The sequence below is a fragment of the Trichechus manatus genome, unplaced genomic scaffold, assembly GCF_000243295.1.
Source record: "Trichechus manatus latirostris isolate Lorelei unplaced genomic scaffold, TriManLat1.0 scaffold00054, whole genome shotgun sequence".
NCBI lineage: Eukaryota > Metazoa > Chordata > Mammalia > Sirenia > Trichechidae > Trichechus > Trichechus manatus.
In genome coordinates this window covers 5101854-5128526 of record NW_004443990.1, presented here as the reverse complement: position 1 = coordinate 5128526, position 26673 = coordinate 5101854, and the positions used below count along the sequence as shown (strand labels likewise).

General features: G+C 45.9%; 1 protein-coding gene across 2 annotated transcripts; it reads left to right on the top strand.

Annotated features, from left to right (window-relative positions):
- DYNLL2 (dynein light chain LC8-type 2) lies at window positions 1–6242 on the top strand. Of its 2 annotated transcripts, none has more exons than XM_004377890.2 (3): window positions 1–145; window positions 3685–3823; window positions 5930–6242. In XM_004377890.2, the coding sequence occupies exons 2-3, from the start codon at window positions 3692–3694 to the stop codon at window positions 6065–6067; spliced, it is 270 nt and encodes an 89-aa protein (XP_004377947.1). In that variant the 5' UTR covers window positions 1–145; window positions 3685–3691; the 3' UTR covers window positions 6068–6242. The 2 variants fall into 2 exon arrangements, with proteins under 2 accessions (XP_004377947.1, XP_023588492.1); XM_023732724.1 differs by lacking the exon at window positions 1–145 and adding an exon at window positions 517–691.
- The last annotated feature ends 20431 nt before the right edge of the window (window positions 6243–26673 follow it).

The window sequence follows — 26673 nt, the reverse complement described above, 5'->3', positions numbered from 1 at the left end:
GCGCGCTGCCCGGGCCTGCGGGAGCCGAAGACCGCGGCGGCGGCTGCTGCTGCAGGAGGAGCCCAGGGGACACCGCCCCTGCCCACGCTCTGCCTGAGGCCATCGCTGCTCCCCCGGGGCCCTGTGTGGACTCGCCTCCTTGAAGGTGAACGGTTGGCGGGGGCGTCCTCAGTGCGGCGGTCCCTCCTGTCGCGTGCGGCCCCACGCGCCCAGGGCTTACCCGCAGCGCCCCGGCGGCCTCCCTCCCCTACGCCCGGCCCAGCCGGGGCCCGAGGCCCGGAGCAGCGCTGGCCCCGTTGCCCTCTGCGTCTACGGCCCAAGCAGCGCAGCGCGGCGCCCCTTCCGCCCAGCGCAGCCTGGGTTGCGCCACCTCTGCTCTCGCTACCCTCGTGGCGCGGCTGGAGGCCTGGGCCTGCGGAGGTGCCGCTCCCTGTCCCCCCCGGGAGTCGCTCTGCGCTGCGTGGAGGCTTCTGGTGTTTGGGGCCGAGGGAGAGGCGGTGGAGAGGGCTCGGGCGTGACGCGGCTCCTCCTGCCGCCGCCACCCTCTGGGGCGTCCTTCCTGCGGCGAGGACGCCCAGTCACTCCGGCGCTGCTCCAGGCCGGGTGGGGGAGGGTGGCTGACCGGCCGGAGCTGCGGACCTGGCTGGGCGGCGAGGATGGAGGTGGGGAGCGGGATGCTCTCATTCCCCAGGTGATGGCCTTCGGACCGCAGCGCTCGGGAGGGTGGGCGTGGGGGAGGGAACTTGGCCCCCTTGGAGATCTGAAGGGGAAGATAGAGGCGTTTGTGTGTGTGTTGGTGGGCGGGGGGGGGGGGAGGAAGGCAGTCCTTCTCACCAGAGGCTTAGCCTTTCTTCTCGAAAATAGGGGAGCTGTCCTGGGGCGCCCTTGTTGCTTTTCAAAGGAGCACATGGCTCGTGATTGAGGCGGCTAGCCTGGGGCCCTCTGCCATCCTTCCGTCTAGAGGTTCAGATCCCTTTCTTTTCTCACAGAAGGGAGGGACTAGGCTGGGCACCTCCTTATCCTTTTCTCGCCGGCACCTTGGACAGGGGTGGCGAGGGCTGGGCCTCGCCTCTCTCGGATGCCTGGGGGGCCAGGGGTGAAGAATCGTGGCATTGTAGTCACAAGACGAACATTATGTAACTGCAGGCTCTCTCCTGGAGAGTAAGGTGGCTTTTAAGTACTATGACAAAGTTGCCCCTTTGGACTTTGGGAATGAGGTTGTGGAGCAGGTGAGCTTACTGGGGAAACCGTGCCAAATTCATACTTTCACTTCGTTGTCTGTAACCAGACCCCACCCCCACCCCTGGGTTTGTAAACAGTGCCCCCTTCTGAGTGGTAACCTCGAATAGGCCACCAGGTGACACTAGCTTGCTTCACATATAAAGAGCCTTGTAATATCAGAACATTATCCCTGTGCTTCTGTTAGAGCTTTTCTCCAACCCACTGAGGTTGCCCATTGATCTCATTTAAACCATTGTTTTTAAAAATGAAGGTGTTGACTTGCCCAAGGTCATTTACCTAGGCAGGCCTTGAACGGGGTTCTCCTCACCTTTCCTCAGCACCAGGTGGTGCTCATAGCCTCCTCTTGAGGCTCTGACTTTTCCGCTTGGGTGTGTCAGAGGGCCCCTCTTCCTAGCATGATGGCAAGGGGTTCTGGTCACTAACCCTTCGGCTCGGGCAGCCTCTACTGAAGTGGGCTGGCCCTGCTTAGTTTGACAGTGCCAGCGAAGGTACCATGGATACAGTCAAGGGCTGCCTGACTGGTGGCTGTCATGTGTGCGTTCTTTGCATTTGGTCAAGGTTGAAGGTGTAGTTGTGAGTTTTGCTTTCCTTCCAGCTCATGCAGCACACAGGCTAGTGTGAACTCAGAGATCAAAGTGGCCTGGAACAATACCAGGGATCTCTCTTTGAGTAGGCAGTCTCCTCGTCTTAGATAGGGCTAGGATGAGACCATCTTTTGTTCACTGGGTTGGGCCACAGAGTGGCACTTTGAGGGTTGCTGCTCTGTGTGATGGGGCTGTGATCAAGGACAGAGGGCAGGATTTTACAGCTCATAAACGTTCTTCTGCAAAGCACGTTGCATGCTATAGACTACCAGGCAGATCCCAGCCAACTGTCTTGGGATTCCTCTCATCCCAGGAAGGGACCATGCGGGGTCTGCCTCAAAATTCTGGTTGCCATAGCATAAATGCCATGGTCCAGATAATAGAGATATGAAACATGGCTGTTAAAAAAAAAAAACAAACCAACAACTCTTCACTTTTCTTTGGCACCATTTTTTGTTTTAACCTCTAATGCCATGTTTTTCCCAATCCTATGTTTTTGTTTAGCGGAAAGAATGCTTCAGCATTTCTGTGAGGAAAGTAAGATATTATAATGCCTTCGTGTCACTTAGTAGGTCAGTGATCTTTGAGTGAACAAATAAATTTTACAGGAGGAAACAAAGATCCAGGGAAATGACAAATTAGTGTTGGAGCTGGGTCCAAAATCTAGGGCTTTAAAAATTAGATGGAGCTTTAAAGAATAAATGTAGTGAAGAGATGGGGGAAACAGAGAAAAGGATGGGACGGAGATGTGATGGCATGTGTGACTGCCCAGATTTGAGGCTGCCTTCTCAGCCTGTCCATTGCTAAGGGGCATCTCTGTCCTGGGTACTTAAGAGAAGGCATAATTACTGTCATTTCTGCTACCACTGGGCATTGGTGGCCTGGAATCTACCCTGCCCCTTTTTGTTTGTATAGAACAGGGTTTGGCAACCTTTTTTTCTAAAGGTCCAGATAGTATTTTTAGTGTTTATAGGCCATACAGCCTCTGTTGCAACTCCTCAACTCTGCCATTGTAGGGTGAAAGTAACCATAGTCAATATGTAAATGAACGAGCGTGGCTTGTTCCTTTAAAACTTTATTTACAAAAACAGGTGGTGGGCTGAATCTAGCCAATGGAACATAGTTTGATGACCCCTGTATATACAGGTCCTTATTTACAGATGCTATCACATAACCTTAGTTAATCCTTATAACAACCCCAATAGATAAAGAGCTATTTTCATTGCTAAAATGGAAATAATCAAATGCAGAAAGGCTAGTGATTTGTCGAAGACCACAGAGTTCAAGTCAGAACCAGAACTCAGGCCTACTGATTCCTATAGGAATTAATCTTCCTATTCACTTTCCTTCAACTCCTGTAGGAGTTCATCTTTCCACTGTGATACCAGTAATGTCTTAATGGCCATTTAATCAAGGGCTTATTGTGTTAAGGTGTTATGCCACCTGGTTTATCCTCCGGACAATCCTGTGATCCCCATTTTACAGATAACATGGAAGCACAAAGAAGGTTAAGTAACTTGCCCAAGGACAACAGCTAGTAGGTGATATATTATGTTGGCTATCAGTGCTGTTCAGAATATTGGAAATAAATAAGCTTAGAGCTGGAAGAACGTTTTATCATTTTACAGATGATAAAAACTAATTATGTCTTTTTTACTATTTGCCCTGAATTTCCCAGAAGGGGGGACGATGTCTCTGGTAAAAGCTTAGGAACTCCCTCTCCTGGTGCCTCATGTCTGTGTTTTCTGTTACCCTCGCCTCCTGCGCTCCCCTCTCCCACTGAGGCCCCACACCTAGGAGATGGCTTTTATTGTCCAGACCATGGACCATCAGCCTCACCTCTCTGCTCCTTCTGCAGTGTCACGATGTCTGACCGGAAGGCAGTGATTAAGAATGCAGACATGTCTGAGGACATGCAACAGGATGCTGTTGACTGTGCCACACAGGCCATGGAGAAGTACAACATAGAGAAGGACATTGCTGCCTATATCAAGAAGGTGCGCTGGGAGAGCTTTGGGTAGTGGCCAGGGTTGAGGGTGGACGGCTGAGATGTGCTCCAGGGAGGGCTGGAGCTGGGGACATAGCAAAGCAGATCTATCCCATGCAGACAAAACCCAAGGAACTTGCAAAGCAGACAGATTAGGGGGTGGTTCTTATTTTGCCAAAGCATTCACCTTAGGAGTTCTTTGGAGGACCTCTGTTGGTGTGTGTATGTGTGTTCACAGATAATTATGTGACTATAAGGCATCAGAGAAAGATAAGACTGCAGAAAAACTTCAGGATAAAATATAAATGGCTCAGTTCAGAACTATCCAAAATGAAGATCAAGGATATTTGGACAGATAAGATCATATGCAAATTTTAAGGGAATTGTATCATTTAAAGTGGGATATCCCTATAATAACCCTCATCATGTAGGGGGTTTTCGGTCCTTGTCTTAAGAAGTATTCACGGGTATTGCATCATCCCTTCCTTTCTACATTTTTAAGAAAAAGATGGGCTTGAATAAATAATCTTTTTTTTTTTTTTTAATAGATGAGCAATTTTGAGGTGATGGGTTTGGTTCCTGAAAAATTCCTGAGTGAATGGATATGGTTAACACAGTGAGGAAGCAGCTGAGCTTAGAAGTAGAAAGTGGTACCTAGGCGACGTGATTCCAAGCCAGGACCCATGCCCACTGGGGGCATAGTCTTGACATTCTCAGGGTGTATGAGATGGTAGCACTGGGGTCCATAGAAGTGGTAGGGTCTCCTTGGGTTTTACAGAACTCTGCTTTCCTACCCAGATGGATGGAATGAGAAGAGGAGACTCTGGAGTTCTGGGAGACCTTGTGAGTGCAGAGCCAAAGTGAAGCTGCTAGGGGTGCCGGCTCCCTGCTGAGTGATGGCCTTCCTGTCCTACCCAGGGAGAGAATCCAGAAACATGGGCTGTCAGAGAGAGAACCCTTAGGTTATCTGGACCAGCCATCTCGTTTTGCTCATGGGGAAAATGAGACCTAGGGAACTGACTATTGTTCTCCTGTGTTAAGAGCCCTAGTGGTGCAGTGGTTAAGAGCTCGGTTGCTAATCAAAAGGTCAGCAGTTCGAATCCACCAACTGCTCCTTGGAAACCCTATGGGGCAGTTCTACTCTGTCCTATAGGGTCGCTATGAGTTGGAATTGACTCGACAGCAAAGGGTTGGTTGGTTTTGTCGCCTTTGTTACAGAGTCTTGAGCCAGGACTGAAGCTAGGTTTGATGGCCCGTGCCATTTCCACTGTCTTCTGCTACTTGGAGTTGTAGTATGGGGACTCTGAGGAGACTGGCAAGTTGTGTGTTAAGCCCCAGGGTTGGCAGCATTGGTGGCCTATGACGGGTGGCATAGGCTGTTGCCCTTGTATGGCTATGGCAGGATACATCTAGAACTGAGCCATTTGTTTCCTGCTGCATCCACAAGTGGCAGAGAACTGCCTGTCTGGTTACGTCTCCAGGATTCCTGGGTGGTTTTGATGCTGAACTCCTGCCCCTGAGAGAAATGAGGAGATTGTCTTGATCTCATGACTAAAGTCCTTGTTTTGGAGCTTACAGCCCACACAGTGCCTGGTGCATGGAACTGCCTTTAACATTGACTTACACAGAATTTCTTCCCGGTACTCTTGATGTTTGTTCCTCATTTCCTTAGTGTCCTGGTTTTTGGTTTAGTAATGGGGACGGGGGACACAGTGGGTGAGGGAGGCTTGCTCTCTGTACTTGTACTGTGTGGTGTTGGAGTGATCTTTTATTCCACTGCCTCTCTGATTCTGCTAGTGGGGGGAGGGGGTGAGTGGTGGTGGGGTAGTGAGAGGGAGGAGAGACGATGGGGTATAAAGTGCTAGAGGCTCAGTGGAGAGAAATAATGGAGCCTTTGTGGTGTTACATTATTAATGAGGGAAGGAGTGTCCTAGCTGGCCTTAGAACTTGAGCTCCTGAGGTTCAGGGAGCTGAGGCCATGGGCTGGGGGTGGTGTGGGGGTGATAACAACTAAATGGGTATTAGTGCTGGACTTGTAGGGAGAGACTCCTCTTCTGATTTCTTATCCTCCAGCTGCCCTAATCACTTTCTTCTCCCCCTTTCATTCTTCTTTTAGGAATTTGACAAGAAATATAACCCTACCTGGCATTGTATCGTGGGCCGAAATTTTGGCAGCTACGTCACACACGAGACAAAGCACTTCATCTATTTTTACTTGGGTCAAGTTGCAATCCTCCTCTTCAAGTCAGGCTAGGTGGCCGCGGCGAAGGCATCAGTGGCGGCGGCGGCAGCGATGGCAGGCGGGCGGCGTTGCTGGGACTGTTTTGCACTGGGGGCCAGCACCAGGATGTCCTCTCCAATGGCTGTGCTACTGCATGGACTGTATACTCGATTTCATGTGTATGTCGCAGTAAACAAAACCAAACTTCTTTCTGTTTAGTTGCCTGGGGAAGAAGGCTGCTTTATGTTTAATTTTCGAGACTTTAATTTTTTTTTTTTTGGTTGTATTGCACTAGGAAATCTCTCCCTATCCCTCCCTTTTCTCTTTCTTTCCCTATACAAAATGAAAATCCCTCAACAAAGCCCCTAAGACTAGGAGGGCTAAGGAAGAGAAATAAGTCTCTGGAGGTGGAACTAAAACTGTGCAGCTGCCTCTTCCTGGTGGTGGATGCTGCTTTGGGAGGCCAAGGAGGCTGTGGGGGGACAGTGTTAGGGTTGGCAAGGAGAGAAGGATAGGAAGGAGGGTGGGGGGATTGCTCTAGTACCAGGGAGAATATTCCACTGAACTGTGATTCTACGACTTGGAGCAGGGGTGGGGTGGGGGGTGGATTCTTTAAGGGGCCCTGAGACGTGTTTGTCTGTGGTGTGTGGGAGTGGGGAGCAGACTCGTCTTGCTGTCTTTTGTCAAGAGTTTTCTAAGTAAGGGCTCTGTCTTTGTGGGTTATCTTTTATTCTTCCTGCCAGTGCTCATGCTAGGAGGATGTTGGGGGTAGGATTTGCTTGATTTTTTTCTTTACATTCTCTCTTCTCCCCTCGTGTCTGCTCCCTGCTTAGCTCTCGGTTTTCTCATTCCTCTGGAGTTCTCTCAGAGCAGCCCCTGTTACTGGCTGGCAAGGGAATTTCTGGTGACTGTAGTTCCTTAGTTAGGTCTTAGCAATCAAACCAAATCAATGTCTCCCTTGATTCTCCTCCATGTGTGTTGTGTGTTTGTGTGTTTTGGATGAGGGTAGAGGGGAGGGAGGGGCAGGATAGTATGGAATCTCTAGGGTGTTATGGGTAGGTAGGGGAAACAGTTCTAAGTGGGCCTTTGTTAAAAACCTCTGGAGGTGTCTGTTCTGGGGGTGAAGACAGGTGTCACCCCCCCGCCCCCCCAGCCACCTGGCCCAGATCCTCTGTTTGCCCTATGGCCGTCTGCTCCTTGTGAAGGCTTTAGGAGTACAACCTGGGAAGAGATGGCTGTGCTGCCATCTGTGTTGGAGCGGGTCTCAGTGGAGGGGGAAAGTGACTGGGGGTGGTTACAGTCTCTGGTGGGAGGTAAGCATAGAAGTGATAAAGGGCCTGAGAGGGTCTTTGGGGGAACTGTGCAGGAGGTCAGTCTTGCAGGGATGAAGCCAGGTATCTGGAGTGGAGCAGGGCCACGAGTGGGAGGAGATTCCAGGGAGAATTCTGGGGAAATCTTGTCTGTTGATGAAACAGGGCTGGGGTGGGGGGTCAGTTGCTGATTCTCATGAATCACATTAAAAACTCTCATGTGTAGGGTTGACACGAGGGGGGGATAGGGGATCCAGGTCATTTTTTTTCAAGTCCATCTTTGGGGCTGGTGGAGAGCGGGAGAACGCCCCCTCCCCCAAGCCCTTAGTGTGCGCCGAGCTTTCTTTTCGAAGCCAGGAAGTGGGGGAGGGTGGGGACTGAGGTGGTGACTGAGTTCCCTGTATCAAACCCCTCAGTGGGCACTATCTGTGGCAGATTGAGTGCTTGGTTTTAGATTTTGTTTTATTTTATTTTTTTATGAATGTCCAAATCTGTGTTTTCCCCTTCCCTCCCAGACTTTTGTGGCCAGTTGGAAGTGTCTGGTTTATGTTCATCTCTCCCTCATTTCTGGAGCAGGGGCTGAGACCCCACCACATCTCCTACGCTCTGCATCCACGCCTCTTTTGGACATTAAAGGTCGATTGATGCACTTGTGAGCTGTCTGGGTTTCTTTGAGGGTATAGGGATTGGCCTGGTGGCAGTGCTGCCACACAGTGGGTGGTGGGGACGGTACCTATGGTGGAGTAGAATAGGGGTTGAAAAAATAAAGCAGAGAGATACTGATTGGCTTGAGTCAGGACTTAGTTGTAAGGTATAGGTTTGAGCCCCTTAAGTGAGGGAGAACTCCTCAGTCTTCCCTCCCCTGGTGAGGATAGCCAGATGAGCCACATTTTGGTCTTTGGTGTATTAGATGCTGTCTTCCCAGGTTCCTTCCTGGGCCTAGAGGAGCTTGGCTTTTTAGAACCTTTGGCCAGTAGCCCTCCTGTTCCCCTTTCTAGGCTTCCCTGAGCCTTGAGACTGTAACTGTTAGCTAAGTCCTGTTATAGCCACTCAGATGGAAAAGCTGGGGGTCTTCAGTAAGGTGGAACCTCTTCTGGTGGCACTTGAGTGATTCTCTGACTTCTCTGGGTTATTCTGGTTGTCCCACTTGGCCCTTCCCCACACACACCTGGGACCCTTCTGAGGGTATCTGCCTACCCCTGACCCTAAGCCATTGGCATCTGGGCTTGTGGCCCCAATCTTTGTGGAAGTATTAGGGAGCAGAGGTGCTTTGTCCCCATTTCTGTTAATCATTTGCTCACTCAAAAGCATTTGTTGAGTTCCTTTTATGTATTTGGGCCTAGGATGCTGGTCACACAGGAAAACAGGCAAATTTTCTGCTTCCATGGCATGCACATTCTAGCAGGTGGAGCAGATGCATACACATTGATAAGCCTTTTTCCAATAGTGATATGTGCTGTCAAGGAAATGAATCAGACAGTGAGCTGTTGCGTATTGGAGGTAGGTAGGTAGGGTTCCCTCAGGAAGTGGGAGGGCTGGATTTGGGGGGAAGACTACCTTCTGAGGTAGTGAGCTCCTGAGGGAATGAGACAAAGGAGTCTAGAACTCCAATTTCCGTTTCTGCCTTTCCTGGTGTATTTTGATTTAACTGGAGCCTTGGGGCTGGAGAGTGAGGCCACAGTCCACATTTCATCTGTAAGGGTGTCTCTGGGGCCCAAACTTACCCTCTTTTTGCCCTGATGGGAGAGGCAATTCAAGTGGCATCCATGGACAACACACTCCTGCATAGGTAGGTGCACAGTGCTCATCTGGAAGACTAATCCTGCAAGGCTTCCTGGAGGACAGGCCTTTACTCTGTGGAGCCCAAGAGCGGAGAGGTAAGGGTATGGGTTACAGAAAAACCAAGACTATGCCCTGGCCACTGGGCCTCTCTGCCCTGGAGTTGTGCAGTGCTTGACTCGTGTGGGTCTGAGGAGGAGCCAGGAGATGAAGAGGGATGGATACATGATGACTCCCTTGACTGGGATGAGATGAGGAATGGGCGGTGGAAGGCAGATGTGGTGATAGAGGAATGCAGCCACTGCTGGAACCATGGCAGGCTGAGTGAGTGGGCAGTATCAATGTTGCCACCTCATCTGCTTCTCCCAACTTCTGGGGCTTTCCTTTGGCTGAACCCAACCAAAAAGCAGATGGCGTGGCTCACCAGAGGATGTCTGTAGAGGAAGGGTGGGGAATTAATTGAAGTGGGGTAGGGGGGCACAAGTGAGAATAACCAGCCTGGAAGGACTTGCCTGTGTTGCTGTGTCTCTTAGACTCTAGTGTTCCTCTACCCTGGGCCTAAGGCGTGGCTGTCCCCTCACTTCATTGAGGTCTTTGCTCAAACACCTACTATTTAGAGGGGTTTTCTGACATCCTGTATGAAATAATACCTTTTCCCCATCACTATCAACCTTACCCGGTATAATTCTGCATAGCACCTGTGAACACTTTTTTTTTTTTTTTTTATTGTTGGTTTCCAACAACTAGAATATAAGCTCCTTGAGAGCAGGGGTCTTTTCTGTTTTGTTCACTGCTTCCAAGCACACAGAACAGCACCTGCCCTGTAGGAAAGGCTATGTGTTGACTGGTCAAATGAAAGAAAAAAAGAGCAAGCAAGCATGGGCAGCCTCTTTGCCCAGGACAGCCTCTCTGCCCAGGACAGCCTGGCCTTTGCTGAAGAGGCTTCTGCTTTTGGTTTGACTCCCACTTGCTGCTACAGTCCTATGTATTCCCCGCTGCCTAGAAAGGAGTGAGAGTGGGAAACTCCCCAAGTGTGTTCAGGCCTTAGCCTCCCTTGCTTGCTAGCTTGGAAGAAAGAGAGTGTTTTCATAAAGTGCATTTTATTTTTAAAGCATTTTCAGTTTGTTTATGCCATGGAAACCTCAAAGCACCCCTCTTAGCTAGACCCAGCAGTCATTAGCCACATTTTTGGATAAGCAGACTGAATCTGGATGAGTGACTTGCCAAAGCCCATGTAGCGTTACTAGAGCCCAGGCACTGTGACAGGGGCTTACCTGGGTTTGTCAGTCTTACTGACACTCCTTGAGATTTAGGCTCAGCTCTGAGTTTAGGAGTTGATTTCTGGTCCTACTGATGTTCTTTCTCCTGGGACTCCTGTTTAGCAAGAGCAAGGGGAGAGAATTCCCTGTCCTTTCTTCTCACTGCTCTTCCCCTCTACCAAGGGTTGAGGAGTTTCCCCTTCTCGGAGCCTCGTGGGAGAGGTCATAATGAATCTTCTAGACTTAGAAGAGAGAGCAGACTCCTGGAGTTCTGACGTCTTAGCCCCCCCTGAACTAAAAGCACAGCTTCCTCACCACCCTGCTTAATAAGGAACGATCTATTACCTGCCAAAGAGGTCAGGCATACCTATATGTATATCTTCGTGGTGTATATGGGTCTAGTGTCCACACCAATGTGGATGCATACTCCTACCCACAAGCTGCTGCTATGCCAATGCAGAGAGGTTATTAAGAAAAGAGTGAAGAGAACCAGCAGAACCCCAGGTCACTGGTGCCTCGCCGCCACCCTCTTGTCCAAACAAAGGTGTGTCGTGTTTGCAGTGAGGCCTCTGGACATGTCTAGAGAGAAGCCAGATATGCAAAGACAGTGTGGTGGTGTGAGCAGAACCATGGGTTCTAGAATCAGAAGACCTGGGGTTGAGCTCCAGCCCTACCATTTATCCACTGGGTAAACTTGAGCAAGTTGCTTGACCTCTGTAAGCCTCAATTTCATCAACTGTAAAATGAGGATAATACCTGTCTTCCCTAAAGAAGGGATGAGGATCCAATGACATCATGAATGTGAAAGTGCTTTGAAGTTGGAAAGGTATGATGAAGAAGGGGAAGGAAAGAAACAGAAGGGGAAGAAAATTATTAGAGTCAATGACGATAAAGTTTGAGGAAAGAACAAAGGATTCCAGAAAATCAGGCCCCCAAAATACCCCTTCACACACTCTTCCCCTTCTCTGCCCAACTGCACCCATATTATAGAAGAGGAGGTTAAGGACCAGACAGGGAAAGAGGCTTAACCAAGGTCACATGTATGGTTTGGGACAACTGGGATCTAGGAACCTGCTCTCCTGACTCCCAGGCCGGGACTGATTCTGGTTTGATGTGGCAGAGAGGACTACTTCATCACTAGGTGCTGAATCCCCTACTGCATTCTGGGGTACACTGTGCCCATTTGCAGTTAATTCCCATTTCCTCTTTCTCCCGCCCCTGACGATCTATTCATGTACTTCCTGTCTCTCTGGATTTGCCTATCCCAGACATTTCAGATAAATGGGATCATATAATGTGTAGTCTTTTGTGTCTGGTTTCTTTCATTTAGAACAGTGTTTTCAAGTGTTGTAGCGTTTATCAGTACTTCATTCCTTTTTCTGGCCAAATAATATTCCATGGCATGAATATACCACATTCTGTTTATCTGTTCATCAGTTGACGGACATTTGGGTCGTTTTTGCTTTTTGGCTATTATGAATAATGCTTCTATGAACATATGTATCCAGTTTTTGTATGAATGTATGTTTTCAATTCCGGGGCATCTTTATTTTTTAATGTTAACTTTTCTATTTTTTTAATCTAGATTGAGGTTGGCAAATTTCTTCTGTAAAGAGTCAGTTAATATTTCAGGCTTTGTGGGCCATATGGTCTCTGTTGCAGCAACTCAATGCTGCCATTGCATTGTGAAAGACGCAAATGAACACAGCTGTGTACTAACAGAACTTAGACAACAGGCCAGATACGGCCCATGGGTCATAGTTTGCTAACCCCTAATCTAGATGATTCATTCACATGCTTCAATGTTCCAGAGGTTCAAAAAGTGAAAATTCTCCCTCCCACCCCTCTTCCCCAGTTACTGGATTTCTCTCCCTAGAAACGTTAGTAGATTTTGTGTCTTCTTTCAGAGACAGTTGACATAAGCATGTTTTTTAAAGGTTGGATAATCCAATGTGTTGCAAATAGTTTAATAAACATGAAAGACAGAACATTATTCTAGTGGTGCTGCCCTACCTGTCTGCTTGGCTCTTCCATCAGAATGATCTTTTGAACTCTTGGGATTTGCCCAGAAGTTTTGGGGCCATGCCTGGTGAATATAATAGGTAATCCCTTTTTGTAAATTAATTATATATATATATATCTGTATATGTATATGGAGCCCTGGTGGTGCTGTGGTTAAGAGCTCAGTTGCTAACCAAAAGGTTGACAGTTCGAATCCACCAGCTCCTCCTTGGAAACCCTGTGGGGCAATTCTACTCTGTCCTATAGGGTTGCTATGAGTCGGAATAGACTCGACGGCAATGAGTTTGGTTTTGGTTTATATGTATATCTCACTACATTCCTTTTTTATATCAAACAAACTATTTGCCATTGCTACCATTTTTATGTGTCTAATTCAGTGACATTAATTATGTTCCCTATGTGTGCAATCATCACCACTATCTGTTTCCAATTTTTTTCATCAGATGAGTGGTCCCTTTTGTGTCAAAAATAAGCCCTGACTTTCAAGATATGCAAGATTTTCTCAGGTGGTGTATCAGTGTATCAGTCAGGGTTCCACCAGAGAAACAGAACCAGTGGGATAGATGGATGGACAGATAGATATAATATAGATATTGTATAGATAGGTATAGATTTATTGAAAGGAATTGGTTTATACTATTGTGGGAGCTGGATTGGCAAATGCAAAATCTGTAGGGCAGGTGTCAGGAAGGCTGACTGGATGCTCTGGGGCAGGAGTTGACAACACTGCCTTCCACAGGTGTGATTTCTTCTTCAGGGAAACCTCGGTTCTGTTTTGTTAAAGCCTTTCACCTGATTGGATCAGGCCTCCTCCACCTCCTCCTCTTTCTCCTCCTATCATTCAGGATAATTTCCTCTACATGAAGTCAACAGACTGTAAATGTTAATCACATCTATAAAATGCCTTCACAGAAACCTCCAGATTAGTATTTGATTGAATAACTGGGTACAACAGCCTAGCCAAACTGACACAGAAAACTGACCGTCACTGTGCGCCACTTGTCGTCTTGGCATCCATGCACATCTTCGTAAATCGCACTTAATCTCCGAATAAAGGCAGTGACAAAGTCATACTTCCACCTAACACAATACAGTTATCTCGTGTACAACTGAAAAGGTGCTAACCTTTCCCCAGAAGAGGATGCAAAGTTCAAGGGTGATGTCCACCCTCATTTTTGAGGTCCACCATCCTTTTGCCTTCCTGATTAAACCCAGTGAGAGTTGCCCATCTTCTGCAGGGTACCCCCTCTTAGCCTGGAAACAAACAGCCCCTCTCCACCCATGCCTGCAGGGAAGGTCTGGGTGTGAGAGAAGGGATAGCCTTTCTCCTGCCCTTCACATGGCCTGGGAGTGACCCCTTCTCTGTTTTCTGGAGAGAGGGTTCCTTCCCATTCAGAGAAAAATACGTCTGTGGTTACTGCCCCTTCTGGAGGGAAGTATAGTCAGTGTTTCTCAAACCTGACTGTGTACAATCCTTTTAAGAGGAAAAAAAATTCCTAGGGACGTCTACTGTTGACAAATTAATTTTGTAATAATATTACTTAGGAGCCCTGGTGTCACAGTGGTTAAGAGCTATGGCTGCTAACCGAAAGTTTGGCAGTTCGAATCCACCAGCCGCTCCTTGGAAACCTTATGGGGCAGTTCTACTCTGTCCTGTAGGGTTGCTATGAGTTGGTTTGTATAAGCATAAAACTAGATATACGTGTATGCTGATAGCTCTTATATGACCATGAAACCAAAAGCAAATTTACAAATTAAATACAAAGTTATAACACCTGTAAAATTCAAATGAACAATACTGACGTAGTCCTCCCCCCCTTTTCTGTATCTAAGTCACACTCCCCACCAGGAACAAGTGCCCACCAGACACAGCATGGCTTTTCTGCCCTGGGCATTCTGTACTGGAGCAAGCCTAGTGGATCACTCACTTCTGCCCTCACTTTCCTTGGTTTGAACCCCTACAACTCTTCCCTTCAAACAATGCATCTTGGTGTCATTTGGCCTTCACATGGTGTGAGCTCATCATTTAGATATCAGGTCTATCTCCGCTGAGTTTTTTTTTTCCCCTTGTTAGCTCTGAATAATTAAAGCAGCCTAAGCCACAGGTAAACATTAACAGGGACACTAAAATTGGGAGGCAGCTCTTAGTTTTAAGGTAGCCATCCAGAATCCATTAAGAAAAGTTATCAAGTGAAAACACGATATGAAAACTTAATTTAGTGAATTCATGTACCCCCAAGAATGCCCCAGTTAAAAATAAACTGGAGAAGGGGAACAGCTGCAGAGTCAGATGCTCTGGACATCCTCTTCTGATCTGACCCTTAGCAGTTATGTGCACTTGGGCAGATAGTCCTGCTAAGCCTCAGTGTCCTCTCCTGTAAAGTAAGGATAATAATACTTACTATTCAGGATTCCTCTAAGGATTAACATAAATGAAAATGTGCTTGACAAACTATCAAGGACAAGAGAAATGTAAACTATTATCCTTGTGGCAGGTCACACTGTGCTTCTAAGTCATATTGGGGCTTGGCCAAGTCCCTTCTGGCAGCCTCAGTTTTATCATCTGTAAAGTGGGGATAAAGACTTTCACCTTTATTAAGTGATGACGTAGGCAAGGGCACTTTATTTATTAATTCAGTCGATGTTCAGGGAGCACGTGCTTTGTGCCAGGCACATAGTTTTTCTTCCTCTCTCTCTGGGCCTCGTTTTTCACCTAGGAGTTGTAGTGTCTGGGACGGAGTGCTTTCTTGGGTCCTGCCACTCCAGCTTAGCCTGTCAGTCTCTATCTCCTGTCACAATTCAATCAATCAATCAACCAACCAATCAACACAAACTTACTGATCGTCGATCAAGTGCCCAGTGACATGAAGGCTATAGAGAAGTGGAAATCAAATCAATATCTACCAGACACCTATTTTGTGCTTTCATCATCGCTCAGTATTAGAGCCTTTGGTTTTTAAAACAAGGGTGGCTGGCAAGGAAGGAGGTGATTTGTGTAAAGCAGCTAGCACAGTGCCTGGCAATTTATGAGAGAAGTTAGTTGGTTCCTTCAGCAAAGCCCCAATTCCATTCTAATATCATATTATCATTGGTCTTTTGTGACTAGAGTGTTAAGGTTCTGGAAAGGAAGATTGAAACTGCAATCGCCTTTGTACTCGCTTTCTGCTCTGCACAACGTTTTGTACACAGTAGGTGCTCAGCCATTAAATATTGAATGAATGTACTGTAGTTGAATCCTCTCAGGGAAGCAGCGCCATCTCCTGGCGTCGGTGCGTAATGCTGAACTGGAGCCGGAGAGAAGAGAGAATTTGCTTATGTTAAAAACCCCTGCTGAAGCGGGGGTGAGTGTGGGGGTGGGGAAGTAGTGGACGGAAGGTGGGGATGGGGGGGAGGCGGGTGTAGATGCCGCTCCGCCGCCGTCCACCATCAGAGTTTTAGCCTGAGGGTGACTGAGGCTTCTTGGCTTATAGAATGGAAGATTTTGAGGAGATCTGATCTGCCCTTCCCTCACATTGCAGATGCCTGAATCAGGATTGGAGAGGTGAAGACTGGCTCCAGGTCAGGCTGCTAGTTAGTAGCAGAGCCGGGACTGGAACCAGCACTCCTAACTCTGTTCAGGACTCTTTCCAGGATCCCACAGACCACTTGCCTCCTGAAGGCTGAAGGTTTTGGCTTTTTGAGCCATAATCTCTTCGTAATGGATGTGTAACTTCGGAAAAATTTCGTTGTTAGTGGTTGCAGGGAGCAAGTGGGGAGTCAAGGGAAATAACGCTTATTGAAGATGCTATGTGCAGTGCACTTTATATGTATTATCTTAACCTCTATCATCTGTCCAATGGGGACAATAATAGCGCCTATTTGAAAGGGTTATTGCAAATAAAGTAATATAAATATAGTAATATATATCAAATCCTTAGATATATGTAAAGTTAGCCCTGGTGGCACAGTGGTTGAGAGCTCAGCTGCTAACCAAAATGTTGGCAGTTGGAATTCACCAGCTGCTCCTTGGAAACCCTATGGGGAAGTTCTACTCTGTCCTATAAGGTCACTATGAGTCAGAGTAGACTTGAAGACAACAAGTTTGGTTTGGTTTGGGTAGATGTAAAGTTTCTAGAAGACAGTAAGCACTCCATAAGTTTTAGTTATCATATCAGTTAGATTTTCTGGGATGCAGTTATTTGAATGCAGTCTGATCCTTTCAGGTCTTGATTTATTAGGAGGGTCTGTAACAGTGCCCTGTCTAGGACTGGTTATTCCCCACCACTGAGCCATGACCTTCCTGCGTATTCTACTCAATGCCCGTGAATTATGAGTTTTTACAGTCTGACTGGTGATAACAGGCACTATTCCTGGCTTTGTGTGAGTGCTGTACATTGTTATCTAATTCTTCTAGATGATTCTTTCCCTGGCCTTGGGTAGTTTCCTCATACTCATGCACAGATAAGTACTCTGCGGAATACTCAAGGGGACGCTGTGCAGATCTCTGGGGTTCTGTCTCTGTGCAGCTCTATCTTCTCAGTGCTCTGTCCTGAGAACTCTGGCCTCCTGGACTCTCAGCTCTGTCTTCTCAACTCCGGTGTCCCCTGAGCTCCATCTGGGTTCCCTCTACCTGCACTGCAGCCTAGAGACTGTTTAGACAGTAAGCTAAGGCTCTCATAGAGTTCACATCATTATTTTGCTGTCTCTCACTGATTGCCAGCCTTCATTACTCATCTATTGTCCAGAGTTTTGCATGGTTATTTTGGTTGTTTTAGGCTGGAAGATAAATCTGATCCCCATTACTTTATCTTGGGCAGAGGCATAAATCTATCTACTAGATTTTGCTGTGTAACAAAACACACAAAACATAGTGGCTTAAAAGAACAACCATTTATTTTTTCATGATTTCTCAGTTTGGTGTTTGCGGCTGGGCAGGACTTCTGCTAGTCTTGGCTGGGCTAACTCGTGGGTCTGCAGTCACCCGCTGGTCGGCTAGGTGGCGCTGCTTCCTGGGAATTTGCTGGCTGTTGACTGGGGAGATGGGGGCAACTGGGCCGTGTCTCTTATCATTCAGCAGGCTAGCCTGAGCTTGTTCACATGGCGGCTAGGTTCCATGAGAGTGAGAGCATAAGGCCCTGTGCACGAGCACATTTCAAGTCTATTTTTGCATCATGTTTGCTCTCGTCCCATTGGCCAAAGCAAGTCACCAACCCAGATTCAAGTAGTGGAGAAATGGACTCCACTTCTTGATGAGAGGAGCTACAAAGTCACACAACAAGGGCAAAGATACAGGAGGGCAAGAATATGTAGCCATTTATACAATTAACTTATTATGGCTATTATTATTTCACTTTAATCCTCACACAAGCCTGAACGTAGATATTTTACAGATGAGAAAACTGAGGCTCAGAGAGGTTAAGGAACCCCCAGGCCCTGCTGTGATGTCCCCTGGAGCTGCCCATGCTCTGGATCCTTCCGGACACACTCCCACCAGCTTCACCCAAACAGAAGGGCCCCACCTTTGATACTCTGAAGGAGGCATCTGTGTGTCAGTGTCTGTGTATAGGGGAGTTAGCAGGTGTTGATAACCTTTGCCCCCACCCAGCTTGCTCATTGGTTGGGCAGTCCCCTCCTCTCCATGCTGCTCCCTCACCCCTGCCTGGGCTGTCCAAAAGCCTCCCCACCTCCATGATCTCCCTGTCCCATCCCTCCCTCAGGTTAAAGCCAGAGGGGCCCTTGAGAGACCCACATTTGACTGCATCCTTTTCCCTCAGTCCTTCAGCGGTGTCTTAGTTATCTAATGCTGCTTTAACGGAAATACCACAAGTCGATGGCTTCAACAAACAGAAGTTTATTCTTTCGCAGTCTAGTAGGCCAGAAGTCCAAATTCAGGGTGTCAGCTCCAGGGGAAGGCTTTCTCTGTTGGCTCTGGAGGAAGGTCCTTGTCATCAATGTTCCCCTGGTCGAGGAGCTTCTCAGTGCAGGAACCTCAGGTCCAAAGGACACTCTATTCTCCTGGCTCTTGTTTCTTGGTAGTATGCGGTCCCCCTGTCTCTCTGCTCGCTTCTCTCTTTTGTATCTCAGAAGAGATTGGCTTAAAACACAATCTAATCTTATAGATTGAGTACTGCCTCCTTAACATAACTGCCACTAATTCCACCTCATTAACATTATAAAGTAGGGTTTACAGCACATGGGAAAATCACATCAGATGACAAAATGCTGGACAATCACACAATACTGGAATCATGGCCCAGCCAAGTTGACAGATATTTTGGGGGGACACAATTCAATCCATGACAAAAGGCTTCTGATATTTTTGCTCAATAAAAGCTAAACTCATTTTTCCTGGCACCCCAGGTCCTCCATGATCTCATCCTAACCTAACTTTTCTACTCTTATTTCTTATCACCCATGTTCATTCTCTCCATAATTTAGCCAAACCAATCTATTTGGGATTCTCTGAAGCGGTTTTGCCCGCTCTGGATCTGGCCCCTGGATTGTTCATCTCCTCTATCTCTCATGCCCAGCTCTTACTTCCTTTTAGCACTGACTTCTGTTTGGGGAAGGTCCCTGGTGGCACAAATGGTTTGCACTTGACTGCTAACCTAAAAGTTGGTAGTTCGAACCCACCCAGCAGTGCTGTGGGAGAAAGGCCTAGCTATCTGCTTCCATAAAGATTACAGCCAAGAAAAACGTTATGGAGCAGTTCTATTCTGTAACATATGGGGTTGCCATGTGTTGGAATCTACTCAACAGCAAAGGGTTTTGTTTGTGGGAGGGTTGGTAGGAAGGTGTTAGGAAGGATCCAGAGCATGGACAACTCCAGGGGTCACCATAGCAGGGCCTGGAGGTGGGAGGACAGTTGATGGTGTTGAGTACAGATGCGCAGTCAATTCCTGTTATTTGCAGTAGTTCTGTTCTGTAAAGTTGCCACAAACACTTAATTAGCAAATACTGAGCCATTGCTCCTAGAGTAAATACAGGGTTAGGTTCCTGTGAGCCTCCAGCAGGGTTTTGAACTGGTTCATTCCAGTTTGAACCCCTGCTGAGAATCTGAATTTCTAACAAGTGCCTAGGCGATGCTAATTCTGCTGGTTAGGGACCAATTCTGAGAACCACTAGTAGAGCAGTGGTTCTCAACATTTATTATACATAAGAATCACCTGAGGATATTGTTAAACTGTGGATTCTGATTCCGTACATTTGGGATGGAAATGCAAGTTCTTAGCAGAGGTTTGAACCGGAACTAACCTGTTGGAAGCCTTGGCCTCTAGTCACAACATTTTTATCAACTGATCAATAAATACATAACCTTGTTTTATGTGTATTTCAGTTTGAAGCCACCCTATTTATATATATTGTTTATTTATTAACATTGAAATCACGCCAACAGCACTATAATTCACACCTGAATGAAGCTTATCTAAACATGTATTTTTTCCATAAGGCACAGCACATCCTTCTTCAGCTTAGCAGCACTAGACAGCACTTCAACACATGCTTGGAGGCCATTTTAAACAGCAAAATCACCAACAAAAAGCACAAAAATGTGAAAACGTAGCACTAAGTGTACTGTGAAAAAGACACGTATTTACAGCATGGGAGCTGAACCAAGAAGGCAGCGCATCGCGTGGTTTAACCGCAGCCGGGAACGTATGCCTCTCCCCCTGATAAGGAAGCTTTGGCAGAGGCACCTGAGGAAGGCCTCTGCTGAAGGCCCTCAGAAAAGAGACCTCCATATGGAGGCACCTGGGCTAGGAAGCAGATATGTGTAAGAGCACAGCTGGCCAGGGAGACCTGAGTCCTTAACCCCAACTCCCTTCAGAGACTGAAATGCCTTGGTTGTGCACCAAGCCTGGTGTGGAGAGGGAAGCTTTACCCTGGGAGGCCTGCCAGGTAAAGCCTTTGTAATTGCCTACGGTCAGGCCTGAAAAATCACACATAGACTCCTCTTTGATGATGGTGATGATGATAATGATGGTAGTGATAATAGCTATATTTGTTGAGCACCACAAGATGGATGTAATGATTCAGAGCAGGGTTCTGATGTCAGGAAGCCATGGGTTTTGATCAATTCTGTTGCTTCCTGAGCTGAGGGACTGTCTTAGTTGCCTAGTGCTGCTATAACAGAAATACCACAAGTGGATGACTTTAACAAGCCAAAGTTTATTCTCTCACAGTCTAGGGGGCTAGAAGTCCAAATTCAGGGTGCCAGCTCCAGGGGAAGGCTTTCTCTCTCTGTTGGCTCTGGAGGAAGATCTTTGTCATCCATTTTCCCCTGGTCTAGGAGCTTCTCAGTGCAGGGACCCCAGGTCCAAAGGATGCACATACTCCTGGCTCTTCTTGCTTGGTGGTAATGAGGTCGTCTTGTCTGTCTGCTTGATTCTCTCTTTTATATCTCAAAAGAGATTGACTCAAGATACAACCTAATCTTGTAGATTGAGTCCTGCCTCATTAACATAACTGCTTCTAATCCTGCCTCATTAACAGCATAGAGGTAGGATGTACAACACATAGGAAAATCACATCAGGTGACAAAATGGTAGACAATCACACAATACTGGGAATCATGGCCTAGTCAAGTTGATGCACATTTTTTGGGGGACACAACCCAATCCATAACAGGGACATATTGGTTAACCTCGCAGTTACTCTTTGGTAAATGTGGAAATAGTAGTCCATACCTTGTAGAGATATTGTGAGAATGGAATGAGATAACATGTGAATTGTCAGCACAGAGCCCAGCACGTAGTAAGTACTCAATACATGGTGGCTTTTGTTGGTATTATTACTGTCATGGGTCAGGTACTGTGCTAAATGTTTTATGTGCATTTTCTCATTTGATCCTCCCTGAAAGGTTGTCATATAGTATTATTACCTTCATTTTGCAGGTGAGGAAACAGAGGCACAGAGAGCCCAAATAAATTGTCCAAAGCCATTTAGCTTGCAAATAAAAATCATAATTCGAACCATGGTTGAGCTTACTCCGAAGTCTTGGCCTTATGTCTAAAGGCCTGTAGTAGGTTTTTCATTGCACCAAAATATTGAAAATATAAAGGTCCACCAGTAAAGGACTGGTTAAATAGATTACAGAACATCCTCACAATGTATGTAACTGTAAACAAAACATTTAGGAAGATTTTCAAGACACAATGTTAAATGAAAAGGGCACAGTACAGAACAGTGCATAGTATATTACTACTATGTAAAAGGAGGAAATTAATATAGAAAAGTACGCATTTGTGTATATACGCACAGGAAACCAGTGACATTAGTTGCCTATCACGAAGGGAACTGAGTGGCTGGGGGTACGGATAGGAGGGAGAATTTACTATGTATCTATACTTCTCGTCTTTTTTCACGTGGTTCAGAACTGGTCTAAATATTAACGCATAATTAATTAACATAACTTGTCTGACTTCATTTTTTTACCACTCTCCTCCGCTCTTAGCTGTAACAGCCACATTGTTGTTCTTCATACACACAAAGTTCACTTCAGCCCCAGGGCCTTTGCACTTGTCCTGCATGGAATGCTCTTCCCCCAATTTTTGCCTGAGCCAGTCTTTCTCTTTACTCAGGTGTCTGCTCAAATGTTATCTCTCAGAGAGGCCTTTCCCCGTCACATTATCTAAAATAACTACCTCTAGTCATCCCTACTTTATTTTTCTTTATAGCACTTTCTACCTCAAATTATATTAGGTTTTTCTGTGTATTTACTTGTTTCTTGTCTGTCTCTTCCACTAGAATGTATGTTCTAACAGGGCAGGGATTTTTGTCTGTTATATGCATAGTCTCATTGTGACCCAGAGTGACAAAGAAAACCCTATAGAGTTTTCTAGGCTGTAATCCTTACAGAAGCAGACAGGTCTTTTTTCCCGCAGAGCTGCTGGGTGAGTTCGAATCTTTCAGTGAACAGCCGAGCACTTAACCATTGCACCACCAGGGCTCCTTTGGGTCTCTGTGAGTTGAAAACCAACTCAACAGCACCTAACAACAACAACAGTAATATTCATAGTGCATGTCACATGATAAGTGGTTAATAAATATTTGTTGAATGAATTAATGAGCACCTAGGTGTAACTCTTTGCTGTAGTAAATTAATTAATTCATTCATTCAATGATGTTTATTGAGTGCTTACCAGTTGACAAAACAGTCAAACTGCCTGCCCTCATGGAGCTTATGTTCTCATTGATTCATCCGTTTACTGAGACACTACTAAGAGCCAGGCACTATGCTAGGTACTTAAGAGGAGCCAAAGGGAAAAGTGGTTTTCTCCTTCATGATGCTTGTACTTGTTTAGAGAGTAGGGTTGGAGGCTGGAGTTGAAAAAGGTTTGATACGTACAGTACAAAATCTGAAGTGTTAGGTACTAAGGGCTAGGAATGGAGTTGCAGGAAAGCAGAGCCTTATCTTCACTGGAGTTTCAGGCTCTAGAGAGAGTGATGGAAATTAGGGGAGGGAAAGAAAGGTTGATAGATAAATAAGTGGCCCAGAATTGTAACAGAATAAAACAAGCAAAACTTCATTAGCCTACACTGTCTACCCAGATACGTAGGCAGCAAGCGGCCCTCATCCAGATTGTGCCCAATGTTGTGCCCACAGACACCAGCCACACACCATGAAACAGGGGCTTGATATCTTTCTGGGAAGGATTTTCTAAGTCTGTATTGGAGGAAGACGATGCATTTCATCCACAAGGCACTCACTGCTAGCCTCGGCTGGCCCTCCAAGAGGGACCTTCAGGGTGAAGGTGGGAGCATGTTTGTTGGCATCCACAGCCCATATTCCACTGTCCTTGGTCCTGAATCATCATCATTGCTCTTTAGGACGTGGATGTTTCTTCTAACCCGGAGCCCTGGTGGTGCAGTGATGAAAAGCTCCACTGCTAACCAAAAGGCTGGCAGTTCAAATCCACCAGCTGCTCTTTGGAAACCCTATGGGGTAGTTCTACTCTGTCCTATAGAGTCACTGTGAGTCGGAATTGACTCGACAGCAACTGGTTTTTTTTTTGGTTTAGGGACACTGGTGACTCCTGCCAAACATGTCTCAGAGATCTTGAACTAACTAAGGAATGAGGAGGTGGACAAAAATAAAAGGGGATGAGAATACACACACACACAGATACATATAAAGAGAGAGAGAGCAAGAATTATAGAGACTGTTAGAAAGCATAGACACATTTCTTTTTTTCATTAAAAAGAGTAATGACTTGATGTTTTAATAAAAATGATACATAATTATTATAAAAATTAAGCCACATGGAAAAGTTTAAAAAGGAAAGCAATGAACCATCCAGCTCCATCATTCAGAAATATCATATTTCGTCAAATCTAGGTTTCAATTGTAAGAAAACTCATTTTTGTATCATTAGAAAAATGCTACCAATTAAACCATGATGCAATGCTTTTACAATTTTTTACTGTAGTAATATATATATAACAAAAGTTGGCCATTTTAATGATTTTTAAGCATAAAATTCAGTGACATTAATTACATTAACCATGTTGTGCTACCATCACCACCACCCATTTCCAAACGTTTTTCATCACCCCAAACAGAAGCCCATACCCCTTAGGCAATATCTTCTTAATCCCCCTTTTCCCTAGCCCCTGGTAACTGCTAATAAACTTTGGTCTCTATACATTTGCCTACTCTAGATATTTCATACCATTGGGCTTCACAGGAAGGAGGATCCTGAGGGCTAGAGGCTCAAGACCAAGCTAACTTCCTCTGTCCTCCCCACTCTTCCCTTTATTCTTGGCTTTTGGTAGGGGGCTGTCCCCACATCCACACCATCTGCTCCTGGATTTCAGGAAATGGGAGAGAGCAGAACTGGTTGTGGCTGTGGTCAGTTGGGTGACGCAGCCCAGGGTGTGTCAAGATCAGGATGGTTGGGAGGGTTTGGGTTAAACTTTAGGATCATTCTGAAATAGAAGAGGGGGAAGTTTCTCCCTGAGGAAGGCTGGCAAAGGGGATTTTGTTCTCAGGCAGGAAAAGTACCCTATGACTTATGACTGTGTTTGTCAACTTTCCTGGGTGCTCGAGAGGCTGGGCACGTGCCAACCATGGCTCCCATGTCCTGTCGTGGTCTAGCCACACCTCCCACCTCTAGCCACCTTCTTACCACTCCCTCTTACTTCCTGTGCCCAGACCACACCTTGGTTAAGGAACAGAGGAAATAATCTTACATGGGACATCTTCCCAGCGTGCCCAGGGATCCCGTCATCTGCTGGGAAGCGGAGCCCAGCGGCCCACGGGAGACGAGACTCTTCTTCCAGCCTTGTTCTGCCAGTGACTTGCTGTATGTGACCATGGACAGTGGCTCTTTGTGAATCAGAAGGAGAATTATTACCCTCCAGCTCCCCATCCTGGAGGCGGCCTCTAGAGGGCACTGCTGACACCACTACATCTCAGAGACTGTGGTCACTTGAAGGACCCCCCACCCCATATATACACACTCACAAAAACACGCACAGTACTCCCTTGTCTCCACTTACCTTTCTCAAACATTCCTACCCCCAGGGTGAAGTCCAACTGCCTGTGGGATAACGGGCCCTCTCTGCTACTGACTGCAAAATAGCTTGTTCTTTCTTAATGCTGTTGAGGACACAGTTCAGTTGGAATTACAGCCAGATTTCCTGTGTGCGTGGTTGGAGAGAAGGAGGTGCCCCTGCAGGCTTTATAGAAGCTGGGGAGGGGTTGGGGCAGTGACTCCTCAGACATGCCAATTGCACTCAGCGCATAGACCTTGTTTTCTCTCCCCTTAAAAATTAATTTTTAATTATATAAGCAATAGCTGGATATAGTCTGCATAAGATTAAAGTATTACAGATTAGATTAAAATTCTCTTTAGATTAGGTTATAGCACCATCCCCAATTCCAGTCCCCTTCTTTCATTCCTTATATATAAGCCCTGTTACCATTTTTTGTGTCCGTCCTTCCAAACCTTTTGCTTTACATTCATTCATATATATGAATCTGTGGGAAATATGTGGTACTCTTTTTCCTTTTTTTTTTTTCCATTAATGGCATCACACAATACACATTGTTCTCCAATGTGCTTCTTTCACTCAATAGCATATCTTGGAGATCCCCTCATGTGTTATTTAGAGGACTAACTCATTGCCAGCTAGTTGATTTTGACTCATGGTGACCCCCAAGTGTTACAGAGTAGAACTGCTCCATAGAATTTTTTTGGCTATGATTTTTATGGAAGTAGATTGCCAGGCCTTTCTTACATGGCACTGCAAGGTGTGTTCGTACTGCCAACCTTTAGGTTAGTAGTCAAGTGCAAACTGTTTGCACCACCTAGGGACCTTCTTAGAGGACTAGTATACTCTTTTTAAATATTACATAGTATTCCTTTGTTGGGCTGTTGAGCTATACCTCCATCAGGTGGCCATTCCCCTACTGATAGATGTTAACTGCACATTGACATTGCCTCCAAATTTTCACTATTAAAAACAATGCAGCAAAACATGTTAAGTGAAATAAGCCAGTCACAAAAAGACATACATTATATAGTTCCACTTAAATGGAATATCTAGAATAGGCAAGTATATACAGACCAAAGTTTGTTAGTGATTACTGGCATGGGCAAGAGGGAGGGAGAAGTAGGACTAGGGGACATTGAGCTTCTGTTAAGGGTGATAGAAAAATCTGGAAACAGATAATTGTCGTGGTTGAACAACACGATGAATGTGATTAATGCCAGTGAATTGGACATGTAAAATGTTAAAATGGAAATTTTTTATTAACATATATTTACTGCAATAAAAAGAAAAGACAATGCAGCAAGATGCCTCCTTGTGCACACACATGAAGGTTTGCCAGTATAAAGATGAAGGTGGGTCACAGGTTTGGTGCATTTTTTCAGTTTTAATAGAGAGATATTGCCAAATTGTCCTCCAAACTTTGTAAAAATCTCATGGGCAAGGAATGGAGTCACATTATTGGTTTAAATTGTATTTCTCTGATTAAGAGTGAGGTTGGACATCTTTTTATTTTTATTACCTCTTCTGCAAATTCCCTGGATTTGGCTTTTGTCCGTTTTTCTATTGGAATGTCACTCTGTTTACTGATTTGTAACACTTATTTATATATTCTGGATAAACATTAATCCTTCAGTTATTATGTATGTTGCAAATATTTATAATTCCATTTGGGAATGGGTTTTCTTTGTTATGTTAATGAAGAAGTATTAGTGTAGGGTGTATCTTAAGTCAGTCTCTTCTAAGATATTAAAGAGAAGATTAAACAAGAAAGCAAGCAAGCAGAGATGGGGGA